We start from the raw sequence: 17,232 nt of genomic DNA, 5'->3' as shown, positions 1-17,232 counted from the left end.
TATCATCCATCTTATGTATTATGTATCCCTCTTATGTATTTTCATCCCTCTACAGATTAAAGAATGCACCATGTCAACTTACACTTTGTACACTGTTCATAACAAACGGCTATACAGTACTCAGGAATAACAAACACATGATGCAAACCACTGAGCGTTCACAAACATGCGCTCTCAAAAGTTTAAAAATACCTCATATAACCTTCCTAGGGCACTTCCAAGTCACAAAAACATTGTCAAGTACAATTTTCAATATTTCAAAATAAGGCTGTAGGATTCTGCAGGAGCTCGCAGCCAGCCACTGACAGTAATCACTAAAAAGTTTCAACCTGCTCTTAAAACCAATTTCAGGGCAATTACATTGATAAAGAATACTTTTTACATGATGTATCTTAAATGTATATTGTCGTCAGCATGTACTGGTGAAATCGTACACAAGTGCAAGAAAAAAATGTGCACAATAAGAACGACGAGTCTCACACATGCACCGAGGAACGCAACGCTGTAAAACAAGGCAGTGATAGCCTTTTTCTTTTTTAGTTTACTCTTACACACTGATGCGAGATCACAATTTAACAAATAGATTTTGCACGACGAGGACATCTGTTCACACGCACACTAAACGAAAAGCTTCTGTGCGACATGTCCATACACATGCTGAAGTGAGATTCTAAAATGCACACTAAATTCTCAAACTTGACCTAACTACAGCATGTTATGCAATTATAAGCATCCTGTATAATGCTTCTCCCAGCTAAATCATTGAATCCTTAGAGCTCAAATTATGCACTAAAATGGCATTTCGTAGGCAGTATTTTATACCAAATTTGTTTTGGTACTTGCCTGATTCGATCAGAGGACAGCTATTCGCATTGTCTGTGGTAACAGCAAAGCTAAACAAGCCACTGTCCCACAATGACACTGTTGGTGTCACCTCGTTTGCTTTATAGTAACACTGTCACAGCTATTCGCCGAAGGAAGACAGGCGGGTGGGAGTTGTTTTGCAAAAGGTTTCAAGATTTGAAGAGCTCTATCAACTTCCTTACCAATAATAATAATAATCGCAAAGGCTTAGTTTGGCCAAAACTGCTCTAAATTGAAAGCTGTGTCAAAATAAATCTTTTTGAGCTTGGAATGCAATGAGATGGCCCCACCGATGTATGCAGTGCCTAGAATATAATGGCTAGTGTGCCAACCGCAGCATTCTGGGTGGCAACATGAGTGACGAATGTCGGCAGCTGCAGCATGGGGCGCTTCAAACCGGCTGGATGCTGGCCATACAGCCCTTAGCCTACCGCACTCTCGCAACATCGCCAACAGGACTGCTAATTTTTTGCTTTCATTAAGTCATAACAAACTACAGCTATCACTGAGGAAGCGAACTACGAGTTTCCGGTTTTGTTTCGAGTCTTGGATTAGAGACAACGTAAATGCTAAATGGTTGCCGCTTGCAAAATTAAGCTTCTATGATGTTAGCGCAAGATAGAGTTTTGAATATCCCATGCTCAAAATGGGAGCACAGAGCGACGATTACAGCATAGGCTTTTTATTAACTGATATAATGTAGTTTTGTAACTTTTTCTAACAAAGTGAATGCTTCAGTTGTATTGGATTGTATTTATGGGCTTTTTCTGTGCACTCTACATTTGTTGACAAGTAAAACAACAGATGCAGTTTTATTTGTACATTGTAATGTGAACGCAGGAAACAAAGTCGCAGAACGCTCGTTTTATTTGTATGTAATAACAAATGCAGGCACATGACAGGTTTGCATGAAGTCGAGCAGACCACAAATGAAGCGAACATTTCCTTACAGCGGTGCAGCTACACCGTGGCCTCTGGTTGCCCAGCAGCCTTTCCAACACCACCATCTTTTGTTGGCGAGGTTTTTATCACGTTCACAATAGGCATAGGGCAATAAATTACAAGCACAGATGACACTTTCATCCATATATGTCACTGAAATAGAGATGTAGTACATTGGGTGGAGGCTCGGGTATAGTCTGTGTGCACCATCATTTTTCAATCCACCAGCCTCTTGCTCTTTGGGACCACAACGCGTGGTGAAGATTTTAATCATGACAGCCCCACTGTTGCCCCCAGATCATTCCAGGCTCAACGATTCGGCATTCTCAGCGGCTGAGCACAGAGCAGAGACTACCGATCACAGCTGCAGTCAGCCCGACACTTTGCTGGAGGCTCTTGCAGGTTTCTATTTTTCTTTCCTCTTTGCTGGCACAAGGCGCTCAGAATCATCCGTGAGTATCATAGGCATGGGTTTCAGACACGGCTGGCTTGTCACGGAGAAACTCGTTAGTAACGCCACTTACAGTGATATACACTTAACATGTGCCCAATACTATAACTTGCCTCAAAATGTTTCTCACAAACTCCAGCTGTCGGCATTAACCTCACTCTTCTCTTTCGATGTTTCACTCCCATTATGCAAGCTGCATAACATCAGATGGCGCAGTAAACATGGAAATATGCTCCTTGTTTGCAGTAACCACTTTTGCGCAGCGGCATAAAGCAAGTCTTCTCTTTGCACTGCCACTTTTGCTTTGACATCTTTTCTTTTGCAGTTTAGAGACAGGCACTAGAAAAATAACAATCAGAACTCACTTCATGACTGGTGACATGGTGAAAAAACAATGGATAGAGGCGCACACAGAACGCACGCACACAATGCGTGGAAGAACCGACTCAATCACCACAGAACTGCTAGAAGCATGGAATGGCTCCAACGTGCAAGCATCTACAGAGAACAACAAATGCAACACCTCGGTGAATGAAAAAGAGGCACAAAAGCAGGTTTAACATGCACACACAAGACCAACAGCTTAATTGCCAGCTTTTGAAGCGAGAAAGCTGCGTCATCTGCACCGGCAGCACTTCCGAGAAGTAGCGCCCACTGCCGCCACCCACTGGCTTCTATAGCAAACGGAGCCACACACACCCATAGTACAGCGCAGGCACTCGTCACACTAGCCAGGATATTCTAGGTACTATAACCGGGGCCCATATTCCAAGTTTGCATCATTTTTTTCACTTACTCCAAGACTCCTGACCCATAGAGTTTGTTACCCTTACCTATAGGGAAAGGTGTACTGCCATCTATGGGAGTTTGCATGGAGCTTCCTGACAACCAGTTCAGCCACCATGGGTGCCCAAACATGGGGCGTAGAACTAACATGTGCTGAACTACAACTTTTGGCCAAAAATAATACAAAAATAAAAATTGTTCTACAAATAAAAAATGTCTCATAGTTCAATCAGGGTTGGAAGCAGGCTTGAGCATTTTGGAGCAGCTTCGGAGCAGCAAAATGAGTCTTAGAGCATACAAAACTTGTATTGAAGCATGTTTCTAGGTCAAACGCTTTTAATAATTGCTATTTTCTCTTCCTGACATATAGAAATCCATTTTGATTCCTTCTTATTTTTAAGTTCAATGCTCGGCCGACTGTGCATGCATCTCTGACAAGGCAAGACAAACATGTACAGATGCATAAATTTATAATATCACAGCTGACTTGAGCAACAATTGGAACAACACTAGCAAACTGAATGCTTTTTTCTAAACTTCACATTCTGATTAATAGCTTTTGACAACTTGATAGATTCAAACATGCAGTTTACCAAAGTACTTTTGATGCATCTAAGCATCACCCCTAGTTCGGAGTTCACATCAATGAGCAGTCCATTTATGCCCTCTATCTTGTACACATCCTTTTAGATCCTATGCTTGTGTCGATAAATTCCTGAACACTGGTCACTACTGTCTGCAAGTGAGGACTGACAGCACTCAAGGGCAGCCTTTTCTACACTTCAGATTATTTACTTCATAAGGCTCTGCCAGTGGCTCCTCATATTTTTGCTTAAACTTTGCTGAGGCTACCTTAAGTTTGACATGTTAACGATATGTCCTGTATGGCTTTCCAACACTCTTGCGAACATTTATAGTGATTTGCACCTTTGTGGCATCTCCAGCTTCAAGTATACTGTTGCCTCATGTAGGTTTGGCACATTTACTCTCAACACAGAGGCTCATTGGTGAAGTATGTGCTTGTTTTCAAAGCAGAATCATTAGAACTCATATAATTTGTTGCAGACAGAAGTGTTTCCTAGGTCCACTGAACAGTAAAACCAGGTTCTGCTAAATCTGATGGCAAAGCATTAAGGTTTGGAGCAGTTTTGGAGCAATATTGCATTCTGGAAATGGATGGAGCAGGGAAAGCAATCTGGAGCTGAATGGAGCAGAGCTTTCACCCCTGTAATCGATATTGTGAGCATAAATTGCAAAAGTGAGCGAAACAGCATGTGTTGAATGTAAAATAAGCGATGGCTCTCTCCTATTGGCTATGTATTGAGCAGCACCGAAACCAATATTTCACACCTAACAGGCATACTTTAAAAAAGAAAAAAAAAATGGTTTTAAAATATATATGGTTGCTCAATAACTTTAAAATATTTTTTAGTGGCATTTGTGAAAACAGAAACCTTTTATTGACGTCTGCTTTTGAGCCTTTGCTACTATGGCTTTTGCACTCTACGTTCCCGCCTCAGGATGATGATGCAATGCCAATCTGTGTTCCTGAAAAAAAATGGGACTGTCGAGCACCAAGTAGCACACCGGCCCATGACTCTTAGCGCGCTCATAGTGGTTATGGTGGCTGAAGTGCAGCGCCCCCAGTTTTCCCTTTAAGCAAGAGTAGGAAACTATGTCCTGACCAATGAAAACACCGAAAACTGGTGTCAAAATTTACTCCACTTCCGGCGTTTCCACCAATCGGTTGAGGGCAGAAACAATGCAAATTTACTCTTTTTTTTTTTTTTTCGGTACCGTCCTGCACATGAGCGAGCCCTCCTCGGCCGCCATTTTTGTAGGAATGCCAAGCCGCCAAGCAAAAATGAGGAGAGTTCGCTGCACGTGCTTTCCCACGAAACTACACGAAACGACATCCCTCGCTTCACCAGCGCGACGAACTGCTGCACAACAATTACACGCAGTGCTAGCATCTTCTAGGCCCTCAGAAATGCACGCATTGTATCATCCTCGCCTGCCTCGCCAAAAGTAAGAAGACACGGCATTCGCCAGCGTCCTGTTCTCATAAAGTACGGGGAATGCGTGTCATGACGTGTCTACCGATAACTGCATATGCTAGTTCGAGTTTGCATCGTTATTGTGAGTGTCGCTATCTCCCCAATCTTCGAGTCACCTGATTGGTGGAAACGCTGGAAAATGATGTTGCCCCCTCTTCCAGTTCCGCAGTGGCAACACCCAGTTCCGGCGTTTCGACTAATCAGATGACTAGAGGTCACGTGAGATAGCGACACTACGATAACGACGCTAACTCTAAATAAGGGCCCAGCATTGCACTCTACTCCTTGGAAAATAACCCCACCCCACACTGTCATGGAACATATGAGGTAATTATCGAAAGAGACTTGGTTTTTAACCCGTCCCGTCAAACATACTTCACCTTGCGGCCTCAAGAGGAGTGCGCTACTGTTTGCGTTGTTGTGCTGTGTTGATTTTTAAGGCCTCGGGGACACTTTTTCTTGGCAATGGAGCCAAAGCTGCGGAGCCGAAACGCATCTTCCTATGCAGCTAAATACAGTCCTTAGTTTCATGAGCAATTTCTGCAAAAACAAATTGTAATCATAACGCTAGTTATTTATGGTATATTTTTTATCACGGAACCGATTTTCCGAAATGAAGCTGTTTTACCTAAAACACTTTTCTTGGTTCCACTGGATTTTCTCGTCTGATGTCTGTCGCGGGTTTTCGAGACGCCACGACTTTCCAGACAAGATGGCGACAGACGCATGTTCGGGTCGTTCCGGTTGTTCTGGTTCGTCCACTCCGCAAGGGTTGGAAGCGTTTTCACCAGACAAGATTCGAGTCAAGTTCAAGAGTGGCTGGCTATCGAAGCAAACGAAGGAAATGATCTGCAACATCTATACAGACCGAAAGCTGCGTGGTCGAACTACAAGGCGGAGTGACACTTTTAAAGACGCTCCGGCTCCCTACATTTGCCCCCCATTGCTAAGAAAAAGTAATGCCACCATGCGCCAAACAAAAGGCCGAGAGAGTGCGCTACTGGAAAAGCGTACATTCTGAATACGAGCCCGGGGTTATCGCTGTGACACTGGCTTGTTTTCCTTCACTGTCACCGCAGAAAATGCGAATATCCGACTTCTGATTGAATCAGGCAAGTACCCCAAATAATTCTGGTATATTTCTGTGCCATTTCTTTGTGAAATTTGAGCTCTAAGTACTCAACGGATGTACGCAAAAACTAACGAACGTGACGGTGGCAAGTGGCGCGCTAACCCTTCGCCCGAACAAAAATGCACGTGTCCCTTGGTTCGTTGCTCGGATTTTTGTCGTGAATAAAAGGGTGTAACGGACGAAAAGGGAACGCAACGCTGTGCCTGTTGTGTTCCTCTCTTGACAGTGTCTTTGTGCATAGTACCCCTCTTTACATTCTTCGTGGCCACCTCAACTGCGCCATAAAGGATGGGAGGAAGGTGGGAGTGAAAGTGGAGAGAGAAAGACATGCCCTAGTGGAAAATTCCGCACTTCGCCTGGAAGTGCACGCGCGATCAGCCAATAGCATGAGCGCTCAGCATACATCACTGCCGCTCATTTCAGGCGGGGCTTTTTTTTTTCTGTAAAATTTGCGCTGTGATTGTGCAATTGCCGCGTAAATATTGCGTTTTGTACAAACAATGGCAAACGGCCAAGGATTCAACAAGCGTATAATCGCAACCAAAAATTTGTGCAGATTACTCCCTCGTGCAAGTCTATGACAGCGATACTGTTTGCGGGTTCGATTAAGTTATCTGTAATTATACTTCGAGACTCGTCATTTCTATCCGTTTTCGTTGGCGGAGTAGTGTGACAGATACTGCGCCTTTCCTCCAGTCTGAAATACTATCTACCCTCGCAAGTTGTAAATGTATTTTATTAAGGCGATAGCCTTTAATGGCTCATGCTCGTGGATCATGTCCGTCCGTAACGCTTTCGTTATGTGAGAGGCGGTAGCTGGCATGGCCAAGCAATAACTGAACCTAGGGCTTTCTGACATTACGTTTGGCAGGAGCTGCCAACTCGGGCCTCTGATATGGTAGGGTGATATCAGAATCAGTCTGCAAAGAACTTTGCATTCACGTTATCCCCAGGTCACGCAGGCACGTTCATAAGGGTTGGTTAAAGTGGGGCAGGTAGCTTACGCTAGCGCGTCATTGAGAAGGTGGGAGTTAAAAGAGAAAGAGATGCCGTAGTGGAGGGCTTCGGACCACTGCGCGATAGGGGATTTCGCCTCATCGCATTAGTGATCCAAAGTGCCCCCTAGAATTTTTTTTTTTTTTGCATGTCAAAAAATACATCAGTTCTTACAACTGTTATCACCAGACATGGGCATCCTCACGAGGGTGAACCCTCATGAGGGCGTCCTCACCCTCACCTCGTGAGGATCTGACTCGGTGAGGTGAGGGCGAGGGAGGATCGGCGCTGAAAAATTCGTGAGGACGAGGGTGAGGGAGGGCAGAGGCGATGAGGGGAGGGTGAGGGAGGGAAAGATAAAGAGTATGAGGGGCGAGGGCAAATGCTCCACGAAAGGTGTAGTTTCTGCAGTAAGAAAAAACACGCGGCAACCCGAAAGGCATGGGTGACAACACGCTTTCTCCTCCACTGGGCATGTGTTGTATAGAAAACAGATGTAATGGAACGGGACACGGGCGCTGCAGCTATAGAAGAAGCAGGAACGAAAGCCACAAAATTGCCCCGGCGCTCGTGGTAAAGAAAAGTCTAAAAACGACCCTAGGAAGCTGCAGGAAGTCACCGAGAACGATGTCGCTGTTTCCAGCTTCACAGAACACGACAGGACCGGAAAAATACACAGGACCCCCGTTTCTAACTGCTAACGTTTCTTTGCCATTTAGGAAAAAACATGACCAGAACAAAAAAAAAAGCGCGTCTAAAGTAGAGGGGACGCGTAGAGAAAGTTGAACACAAAAGACCGAGGTGGGGTGATCTTATCTGCTGGGACCCTGCCACATGTTCGTTTTTCTCTCGTCCAGATAGCTTGCATGAGTAGCAGACGCATGCGAAATGTTTCTTCACAGTGTTACTTGACTGTTTGGTTAGCAAGGTTTTACATAAAACTTTCATAAGTTGTGTAAATTACAATTCACAACAAAACCAATGGAAATAATTTGTGCTGATAATAGCTGCAATAAAATAAACCGCAGTTCAATATCTGTTGCAACCTTTGTCATGTGTTTGCAGAAACAAGACGTATTTTCTTATTTATTTTATCATTTTTCTCTGTTGTGAATAACCAAAATTGTCAAATCGTGCATTAATATGTGCGGCTCGTAATTACAGCGCATTGTTTTTTCTGCAATTTCTATATCATTAAGTTTTACTTTTTCTATTTTCCTAAGACAGTTTCCTTGAGATGAGTGTTAACATAGCATCGATTTGAAATTAATAACTACAGCGTGTAAGCATTGAGCACAATTTCGCGAAAGAGTTGTTTCATTTCCAGTATCCAAAGTCTATAGAGTGTTCTCATTTCGTGTTAACCTGTTGAAGTCCTGCACCGGAGTAAGGTTCTTTAATGTTCTTTGATTTTAGCATCTGTTCTGTATTCAGAATAAGTTTAATGCATCGAAATGCCCGACGGTCGTAAGGCCGAATGCTGTCATAGACTCACGCATGAGGAAGGTATGACAATACTGTACCGGGTTTAATTCTTTGCCGAATGTGCTTTCGGATTGGGTGCGCAAGGGTGCTTGCAGTTCTTAGATACATGTGTTGCTGTTCGCAAAATCAAAGCATGCTGGAGGTATCAGCCTCGCTATAAAAAAAGAAGGCATTTTAAGCCACCACAGTTAGCTCATTCAAAGGTTCTTAAGAAGAGCATTGCTAAAAACTACCTGCATGCCGCTCTTGACAAATCTTGCCTACATTAAATGACACACATAGCGTGGATATCTGGCTGCAAACACTGACCAGTGCAGGATTTGCCTCTGAGGTGGTCACCTTTGTTTTAGAGGACCTTGCCAGGGATATTAGGGATGTAGAGCAGCACCGCTGCGCTGAAGAAGCGCAAGGTACAAGATACGTTGTCATTCCATATAACTATCAAATTTCCCACCGCTTAAAAAATATGGCTCAGAAGGGTGACGTATTGGTAGTCATCACTGTACCCGAAAAACTGACTAGCTTGTGCAATATGGTGCAAGGAAAGCACAAGCAGCTAAGGATGCAGTATCAAACACTTAGGTTCGTGCCGAGGGAGAGTGCCGTCATTTACCATATACAGATCTCCCGTGTCAGAAGCTACACAGAACAAATTGGATGTTGCAGAAACGTTGCACTTCAGAGCTCCACGCAGGAGTAGACGCACTGGCGGGGTGGTGGGGAACTGGCCGTCTATGTCGTCAGTGTCGTGGTTCTGTTCCAAAAACGTGCTCCTCGATTCTGCGAAACGACAATCTTGAAGAAGTTTGCGTTCGAAACAAGCAGAAAAGTATATGAAGCATACTATATTAAGATGGAATTCACCACTTGTGTTAGCAATTGAAGCCTCCGTCGCCTTATCCGATAACTTAAGGAGTCGCACGTACGGCAACGGGCTAGTGTTCTTATTTTGCCATTACTTAATTTGCCAAGATCAGCTTCACTCTAGGGGTGGACCACGTTTATGTCGGCTTTCAACAACTTCTTATTCGAAGCATGGTTTACTGTGCTTGGTACGTCACGATATAAAGCGAAAAAGTGATGTAGGCTCAATGCTGCAGAATAAGGCTACCGCTAAACTGGAATTTTTAACTGACGTAAAGCAGGGTTTTAGATTCGAGAGAAGCTACAAAACATCAACTCACATTTGGTTATAAAGGTCCGCACTGAGTGCTTTTCACCTATGAGATGGGAGGGTGATGTCGAAGTCCAGCCCTCCAGGACGCTTAGACTTCGAGTAAGGCCCACTGCCTCAAAGCCAAAGCTTCGGACTTTATGAGAACGTTTTAATAAGTATCCCTACATTTTCTTAACATAAAGATGACCAGCTGGGATACATGCCGCTAAGGCTAAAGTCGCACCAGAGAGCCCCTGTCTCGCGTACTGTTAAAACGTCTACCAGGTCTGAAGAAGAGGAAGACTTTAGGGAAGAAGGCTTCAAGGGTTTGCGTGATACCTGCTCTCGAACGCTCAACACTACCTCCCAGCTTCAGCGCCCCACATTCACTCTAAGACTGACTCAATATTAATAAACCAGACAGCTGAGATAAAAGTAAGCCCGATTCCGCGTAGTTATGGTATGTCCTAGGATCTCAAGCTGGCAAGTTGAAACTATGACAGGCCTGGTTTTTGTGCACCTGACTGTGCTTAGCCATTTCTGTGGAAGGAAAGAGGCCTCCTCTCTTCCGCGGATTTCCCATGTTGTTGTGCAAGCTGTTGGTCGCTTCTCGTGTAAAGCAGTGGAATGATCAGCGAGATGCCTGCTACTTTTTCTGTCTCGTGCCAAACACACGCATACACCATCTGTGTGTTGCAAACTAAAAACGAAGCAACGAACGCCTCTACTCGTACTAGGCCGCGGGAAGATGTTCCATTCGGCGGGCTACAGTGTTCTACAAGGTTGTAAGCCGGAACATTGTTAGCCGGGGTGCACTTCAGCTTGCACACCCGAGAGCTTTGGTTAGCGGCGCTTCGTTTGAAGATCACTTGGGAGGGCGACAGATAACGCGCAAAACAGTGTGCGCCTAGCTCTGCACCCTGTGGCAATGCGCCGACGACAGGCGCTTGACGCCCCCCCCCCCCCTCCCCCTCCCATAGCGAGGGCAGCTGTCATTAGGAAAGCTGTTTAAAAAAAAAGAAAAAAAAATATCCCAGCGGTGGGCAGACCACGCATGCTGGTCCACAGCTGGGCTCAAAAGGCGGCTGTGGCTGATCTTATCAGATCTCCCTGAGGCACCGGGTGAAGACATGGATGGACGTGACAGCATTGCTCTCGGAAGGATACACACGCGTCGATCACCGTGCGTTCCTTTCCCGCTCTCTGTCCAAAGAAAGGGTCTTCCTTCCCCCCTCCCCCCCCCCCCAAAAAAAAAAAAAAAAGAAAACAGCGAACGGCAGGAATGGGGAAGCCCTTCAGTTTGTGTTGCTGTGTCCTTTCGATCGGATCACTCAAGTTGTTGACGCTTGTTTAAACAACACTTTGGTGCGCTGTTGCAAATTCTATATGCTCAAGGACGTCCGTGTACTATGTGCGCGAATAAGTTTCCATTGTGGCAGTGTTCTTGCGCGGTCCAATTGTGAAAGGTGTGTAGGACGTCATGCAGGTTCCGGGTGAGTTTCATTTTTTTGCCGCTCTTGCCTTCACAGTGCAGACAATCCGTTTTCCGGCTTTTGCATATGCGGGTTTGTCCGGAATGAAGCAGATCAGCTATGGAGATGTGAACTTAGGCGAATTAATGCAGAGTGCTGATTTCGGCCAGTTGACGCATATGTGTTGCTCTTTTGCACCCGTTCTGTAAGCGCTGTTTTTTTTTCATAAGTGATCCTAGATTTAAGCACACTAGTCAGGGAGCATAATCAAACCTTATACATGAAATGCTGGCCTGTTCACTTTGCACATCGTACTGCTCTAGTTAGGCGCTGTCTCGTCCCGTTCTCTTATAACTTTAATAGAATTTGAAAAAAAAAAAAAAAAAAAAAAACGATTTTACGCAACACTGAGGCGGCGTTCGTGAAAAAAAGCACCGACGGGGCCGCGGCGTCACATGAAGAGGGGAGCGGAGTGTTATCCCTTGGTGCAGTCGTGGAATGTACGAAGAGACGCCTGGAGTTCTGGTGGACACGAGGAGCAGTGCGGCCAGAGCGGCGTAAAGACGTGGAGTGAACTAACATCTGGACTCTCCTTTTTCCTTTTTTTTTTGTGTGTGTGTGTTTTTTTTTTTCTTTTTTTTTTTTCTGGTCAGATCCCACTGGGTGATCGCCCGTTCAAAAGGGTACGACCATATCGCCATCGCCATCGCCATCGCCAAATCAGAAGCGCAACAGAGTTACGTGTTTCACTTTGCATTTTCGGTTTGTTCTTGGAGGAAGGCGGGATGCGATCGGGGCACATCGTCGGTGGCATTTACGGTGCCGTGTCCTAACAACCGCATTTTTACGCGACGTTTCCCAAATGACACTACATGTACCGTCTTTGCCAAAAGTAACCAGGCTGCTGCGAAGGGTGGCGGAGCAAGCGCGCGGCCGTGTGGCGGCGTTTCGCTCGCTGTGGCTTTTCGGTGTTCGTCAGCTCCGAGGGTAAAACAGCTGACGTAACGTCGCACCCTCACTCTCGCCTGTTGGATGATAAAAACTAGGCGCGTATGATGTGCCGGCTGCGATTTCACGTGTGCGAAGCTTGGTTGTGCCCAGCGAGGGCGCTCAGTATAGCGACAGGGCTATTCGCTCTTCTCGGCAACTGCCTGAAGCAGACATGTCACGTTTCTCGCTGTATAATTATACGTGCTTGTGTTCTGTAATCCGCTGCTGAAACGCACTAGCAGAATTGCGCTTTCCTACGTGTTTGATGCGCTTGTGCATTGAAGGATGATAACGCACTTCAAAACTTCAACATGCTTCCTTCAAGCTGCCTTAAGTAGCGCCACATTATGGGTCGTAACTCCGATACAAAGATATGGGAAAGCTTGTGAACCCTTTCGAGCCACCTATCTCTCTTTTAGACTTGCAAAATTGTGTTAGCCCCTTGGGGTGGCTGTTTAAAAATCTGTGCAATGATTGATTCTAACAAATTTTTGCATTTGCTTGTAGGTAAGTTTTGGTTTGAGTAAAGAACTAAAATGAAACCTTCCTCACGCTTAGCCATATTATATGCACATGATTGCTTTCTCGCTCGCGGAACCCTTATTTCAGGGCGACACTGTCTGGCAAACCTAGCACATATTCGTCCTAGACGAACAACAAGAGCTCACCGTGTCTGCTATCACCTGCTATTCTGTTTTTCGCAGTTGCCGAGAAGAGCGAATAGCCCTGTCGCTATACTGAGCGCCCTCGCTGGGCAAAACCAGGCTTTGCACGTGTGAAGCCGCAGCGCGCACATCATACGCGCCTAGTTTTTATCATCCAACGAGCGAGAGTGAGGGTGCGAAGTTACGTCAGCTGTTGTACCCTCGGAGCTGACGAGCACCGATAAGCCACAGGGAGCGCAACGCCGCCACACGGCCACGCGCTTGCTCCGCCAGCCTTCGCAGCAGCCTGGTTACTTTTGGCAAAGACGGTACATGTCGGAAATTGTCGCGCACGGCCCCAGGCTCGCATGCTATGTTCCCCCATTCCAACCCCCTCTGCGAAGCGATCGAGGGTCATGATCCCCTGGCTCCCTCGAAATTTACGCTTCATGTGTGATAGCGTTTTTTTTGTTACTTGAATTAGATTACATTGTTCTGTTGTCTAATATGCCGTATATGCCTCATGCCTTCCGTCTGCGGCTGGTTAGAAGTTAGAACCTCCTCCTTCCTTAGGCGCTGTGTAAACGTATTTCATCACTCTATCTCCTTTAAACACATGGCGTGTAAACCGGTGGACAGGTTTGCCTGGTAACTATGACAGTGGTTATTTTCCTTCCTCCTCGAAGTTTCGCCTTTGATTGGCATGCTTAGAGCACTGACAGAATTGTTCTTTGCACTTTTCATAGTCTGGTTTCCATGTGCAGTGCATATCTTATTCTCAGCAACTGTCGGAACAAGTACCAGATGGCTCTCGCCAGTGATACGCTACAGCATGAATGCAGCCCCGTCATAAGTCCATTGTTAGCTTCGAGAAATTCGGATTGCTAAGTGATCAACGCGGCTTGACACATGCCGAAAACAGACGTAGATAAGAACAGTTTGCGCCTACTTAGACTCGCTGTAACGTTGTCACAGATCGAAAGTAATGAAAAAAAAAAACTAAAATATTCAAACTGCTGGGCACGAGGTTGAGAGTGAGGGAGGGCAAATGAGATGAGGGTGAGGGTGAGTGAGGACCAGCAATATTTTTTAAGTGAGGATGAGGGCGAGGGAGGGCGAATAAATTTTTTTTAAGTGAGGGTGAGGGAGGGCTGCCGATTGGAAATTGAGGGTGAGGGAGGAAAGGCCAAAATGAGGGCATTTGCCCACCTCTGGTTATCACTGTTGTTGCATTCGCAAATAGTTATAAGACGCGTCTGGTCACTGAAATCATGTCTGCCCAAAGCGATGGATAGCGATGTCACCAAACAAGCGGCGCATGACAAAGAAATGGTCCTGAACCAAATATTTGTTGCTAACGTAGACTACCGCTCACAGCACGCGAACGCTGCAACAAAAACATGATCGTCTTACGATAGCTGATCACTACTCAAAGCATGAAATAATAGCAAACTTCAATCGGACGGATTAAGAACAAAAAAAGCGAGCACACAAATGAGAACGACGGTAGCACGTGAGTTGGGAACGTTCAAACAAGGACTATTCACACTTGCGACCAGAGGAGAGGAGCTCGCCACTACCGTGTTCACACTTGCGACTGTTGCCTTCTCGAAAAACGAGTTGGGAGTAGGAGAGCTGCAGGGCGATGACAGCGAACGTCGGTAACAGCCGCTTGCCAGACACTTCAGCTTTTTCAGGCGAGAACGCCGACGACGAATAGACGGCGTCACTATAAAATGTTGCGCCTGCGTGAAAAAACCATTTCTCAAAAGTTCATAGTACTTACCGGATAGTCCGAATATCTTTCCAATCTCCTCCCAGGCCATATCCTTCTTCTTGCCTTTGAATTCCGGGTGCCGTTTGTTGAAAAGGTATTCTTTAATTGCATTGTGAAGGTGCTCGATCGAGTGCTCCGGGACCTCGCTGATTGGTGAAATGGTTTGAGACTAGTAGTCGCGCGACTAGAAATTCGAGCAGTGCCCGATTGGCCCGCGGCAGTCGCTTTTCGACCGATGCGACCATTTGCGACTGTCGCTTTTCGACCAAAACGGTCGCGCGACCGCTGCTAGTCGCAAGTGTGAACGGGAAGTCGCTTTGGGACGTTAAACCCTACGAACCAAACCAAGATAACGACTGCAACGTATTCAGCGCGACGGGACGTTACTGTACGCATTCACGTGCGCGCCCTTCGCGACTCGCAAGTGTGAATAGACCAGGTCTATAAACACTTGCGAATCGCGGAGCAAGCGCTAAATGAGAAGCCATGTTCTGAACTAGTACGCCGGCTGCCAAGGCTCGCAAGAACTCAGGCACGTTCGTCTCTTGACTTCTAAAAGCGACATACAAATACTCAGAGCATAAAATGTGACAAACCATTAGTTGCGGCAGCTCCTCGTCGTCGGATATCGTGATCACTTCGACTCCGCTTTTGGCGTCAACCTCCGCTGGTCGGAATTCAGCCATGGCTACGCACAGCCATGAGCTTCAACGGCGCCAACGGACTCTTCGAAGGACCGGTTACAAAAAATCCGCCAGCAACGTCTGGCCCCCTCGTGACAATGTAGCAGCACTGCTTTGGATTGTGGCGACAGTGGTATATTGGCTCTAACTTTAATTACCCCTCAGGAACGTTTGTAAATAGCCACAGTTTCTTGTCGCAGCCAAAGGTAACAGCGCGCGCGAAATCACGCAAATGAGACACCCTGCGCTGCACTGTAATGGGACAGTTGGCTTGCGGTTGGGAGGATATCACGTGACAGAAAAGTGACGTAGGGACTACGTCACTTTCAGCCTTAAAAAAAAAGGCGGAGACTGATGACACGCACCGTGGCATCAGGAAAGCGCTGCTGCCACGCACAAAATACGTCACCCTACGTCATCATAAACTAAGCAAAAGAAAAAAATGTGCGCAACAGCAAGTCAAACCTTTATAATACTAATTTATAACTTAAAATTGTGGCTTAAAATAAGTTATTGTTCATTTTCTTAATAATTTTAACTTATGTGTATCGGCGGCGTTGGCATGGCGTTGGCGCGTTGGTCATGGCGTTGGTCGCGCACTTGTACTCATGTCTTATTTCCATGCCTATTTCACTCGAGGCGTTTCGCGTACTCATATATCAAATAGTCCTTGCTAATCTCTGGATTAGCAAGGAGGATTAGAGAAATCCGCGCTTGGTTGCTACAATCAAGCGCGGAGTTTGGACGCGCTTGATTGTGACGTACAGTTGCAGACGAAGTTTTTCTCGTGTAGTGCAATTTCTAGCTTCGCTCTGGGCTTCGGGTTCGGCTGTGCATTGTGCGCTTCATTCGACGCAAGGGAATTAGGCTCCCCGTGGGCTGCTTATCTCGTTGTTCTGCCGAATGTATTCCGCCTTCAAATACGCAGTTGGTGTAGTGTTCTGTTCCATAGCTCTAAGGCTGTACATTATGGCACTGCATTTATTTACCTCCGAATTCCTTTTTGCGGTCAGCTAGGCTAAGCGTTCGCAATTAATAATTCAGTGTTTAATGTATCTGATAGAGACAGGAAATACAGGCTGTATGGCCGGTTAATATCGCTTGTCAGAAAGAAACTGCAGGCAGCAACAGCTGGTGAATATTCGAGGTTGCTTTGGTTGCCTTTGGTACTTATATGAAACTATATATGTATGACCGCGAACTGGGTTTGCATTATGGCTCAGCAGTGTGGCTGATCAATCTGTAAGTCAGAAAAAACGGTACATAATGCAAACTCCTGTTTTTGGAAGGTTCAGTTGTACTGAGTGTGCCCTGTATCTGAATTAACTCAGCAGTTTTCGTGGAGCCTCCCCGCCCATACTTCTATAGTTTCCATCTTTCAGAGATTTGTTCAAGTCAGTGCAGTGGCATCGTCTTTTGACTTGTTATTATGTGAAAGTTGCGATATGGGCAGTATGGTATGTTCTTCATCGAGACACTGGCCCAGTCAAGAAAAAAAATTATGCTTTTCAATTGAGGTTTGCAGTTGCAAAATTTCTAAATATGCTTTTGGCACAGACTCGAAGCACCAGTTTGAATAAATTGAACATTCCAATTAGGCAGTTCAGCTAAGGCTTCCAGTTTTGATGCTTATTTTGCTGGCACTGACCTGAAATGGCAGCTTCAAGCGGGCGACAGGCAAGCATGCATTCATATGACACATAGACCATAGGAACACTATATATGCCCGAAGAGTTGACACGATCTTTTCTTTGTTGGGGCTTAGCCTCGCACATTGGACCCTCCTCTTGCATTCAG

The 17,232-nt window shown here is 45.7% G+C and overlaps 1 protein-coding gene across 7 annotated transcripts in view; it reads right to left on the bottom strand.

Moving 5' to 3' along the window:
- Positions 1 to 15,727, bottom strand: part of LOC146187627 (death domain-associated protein 6-like) — an 87,997-nt gene extending 72,270 nt beyond the window's left edge. For 2 of the 7 annotated variants that reach the window (XM_084603471.1, XM_084603475.1), the window contains exon 1: positions 15,349 to 15,726. In XM_084603471.1, coding sequence (XP_084459597.1) covers positions 15,349 to 15,438 — 90 coding nt within the window. In that variant the 5' untranslated portion in view covers positions 15,439 to 15,726. Of the gene's footprint in view, positions 1 to 9,326; positions 9,494 to 15,348 lie in introns of all 7 variants that reach the window. The other 5 variants (XM_084603472.1, XM_084603474.1, XM_084603473.1 and 2 more) reach the window with 4 other exon arrangements.
- Between the last annotated feature and the right edge of the window lie 1,505 nt (positions 15,728 to 17,232).

This window comes from Amblyomma maculatum, chromosome 5 (assembly GCF_055883805.1).
Source record: "Amblyomma maculatum isolate TAMU_Amacu chromosome 5, ASM5588380v1, whole genome shotgun sequence".
In the NCBI taxonomy this organism is placed as follows: domain Eukaryota; kingdom Metazoa; phylum Arthropoda; class Arachnida; order Ixodida; family Ixodidae; genus Amblyomma; species Amblyomma maculatum.
The sequence above is the reverse complement of the archived record's forward strand: the minus strand, read 5'-3'. Positions and strand labels throughout refer to the sequence as shown.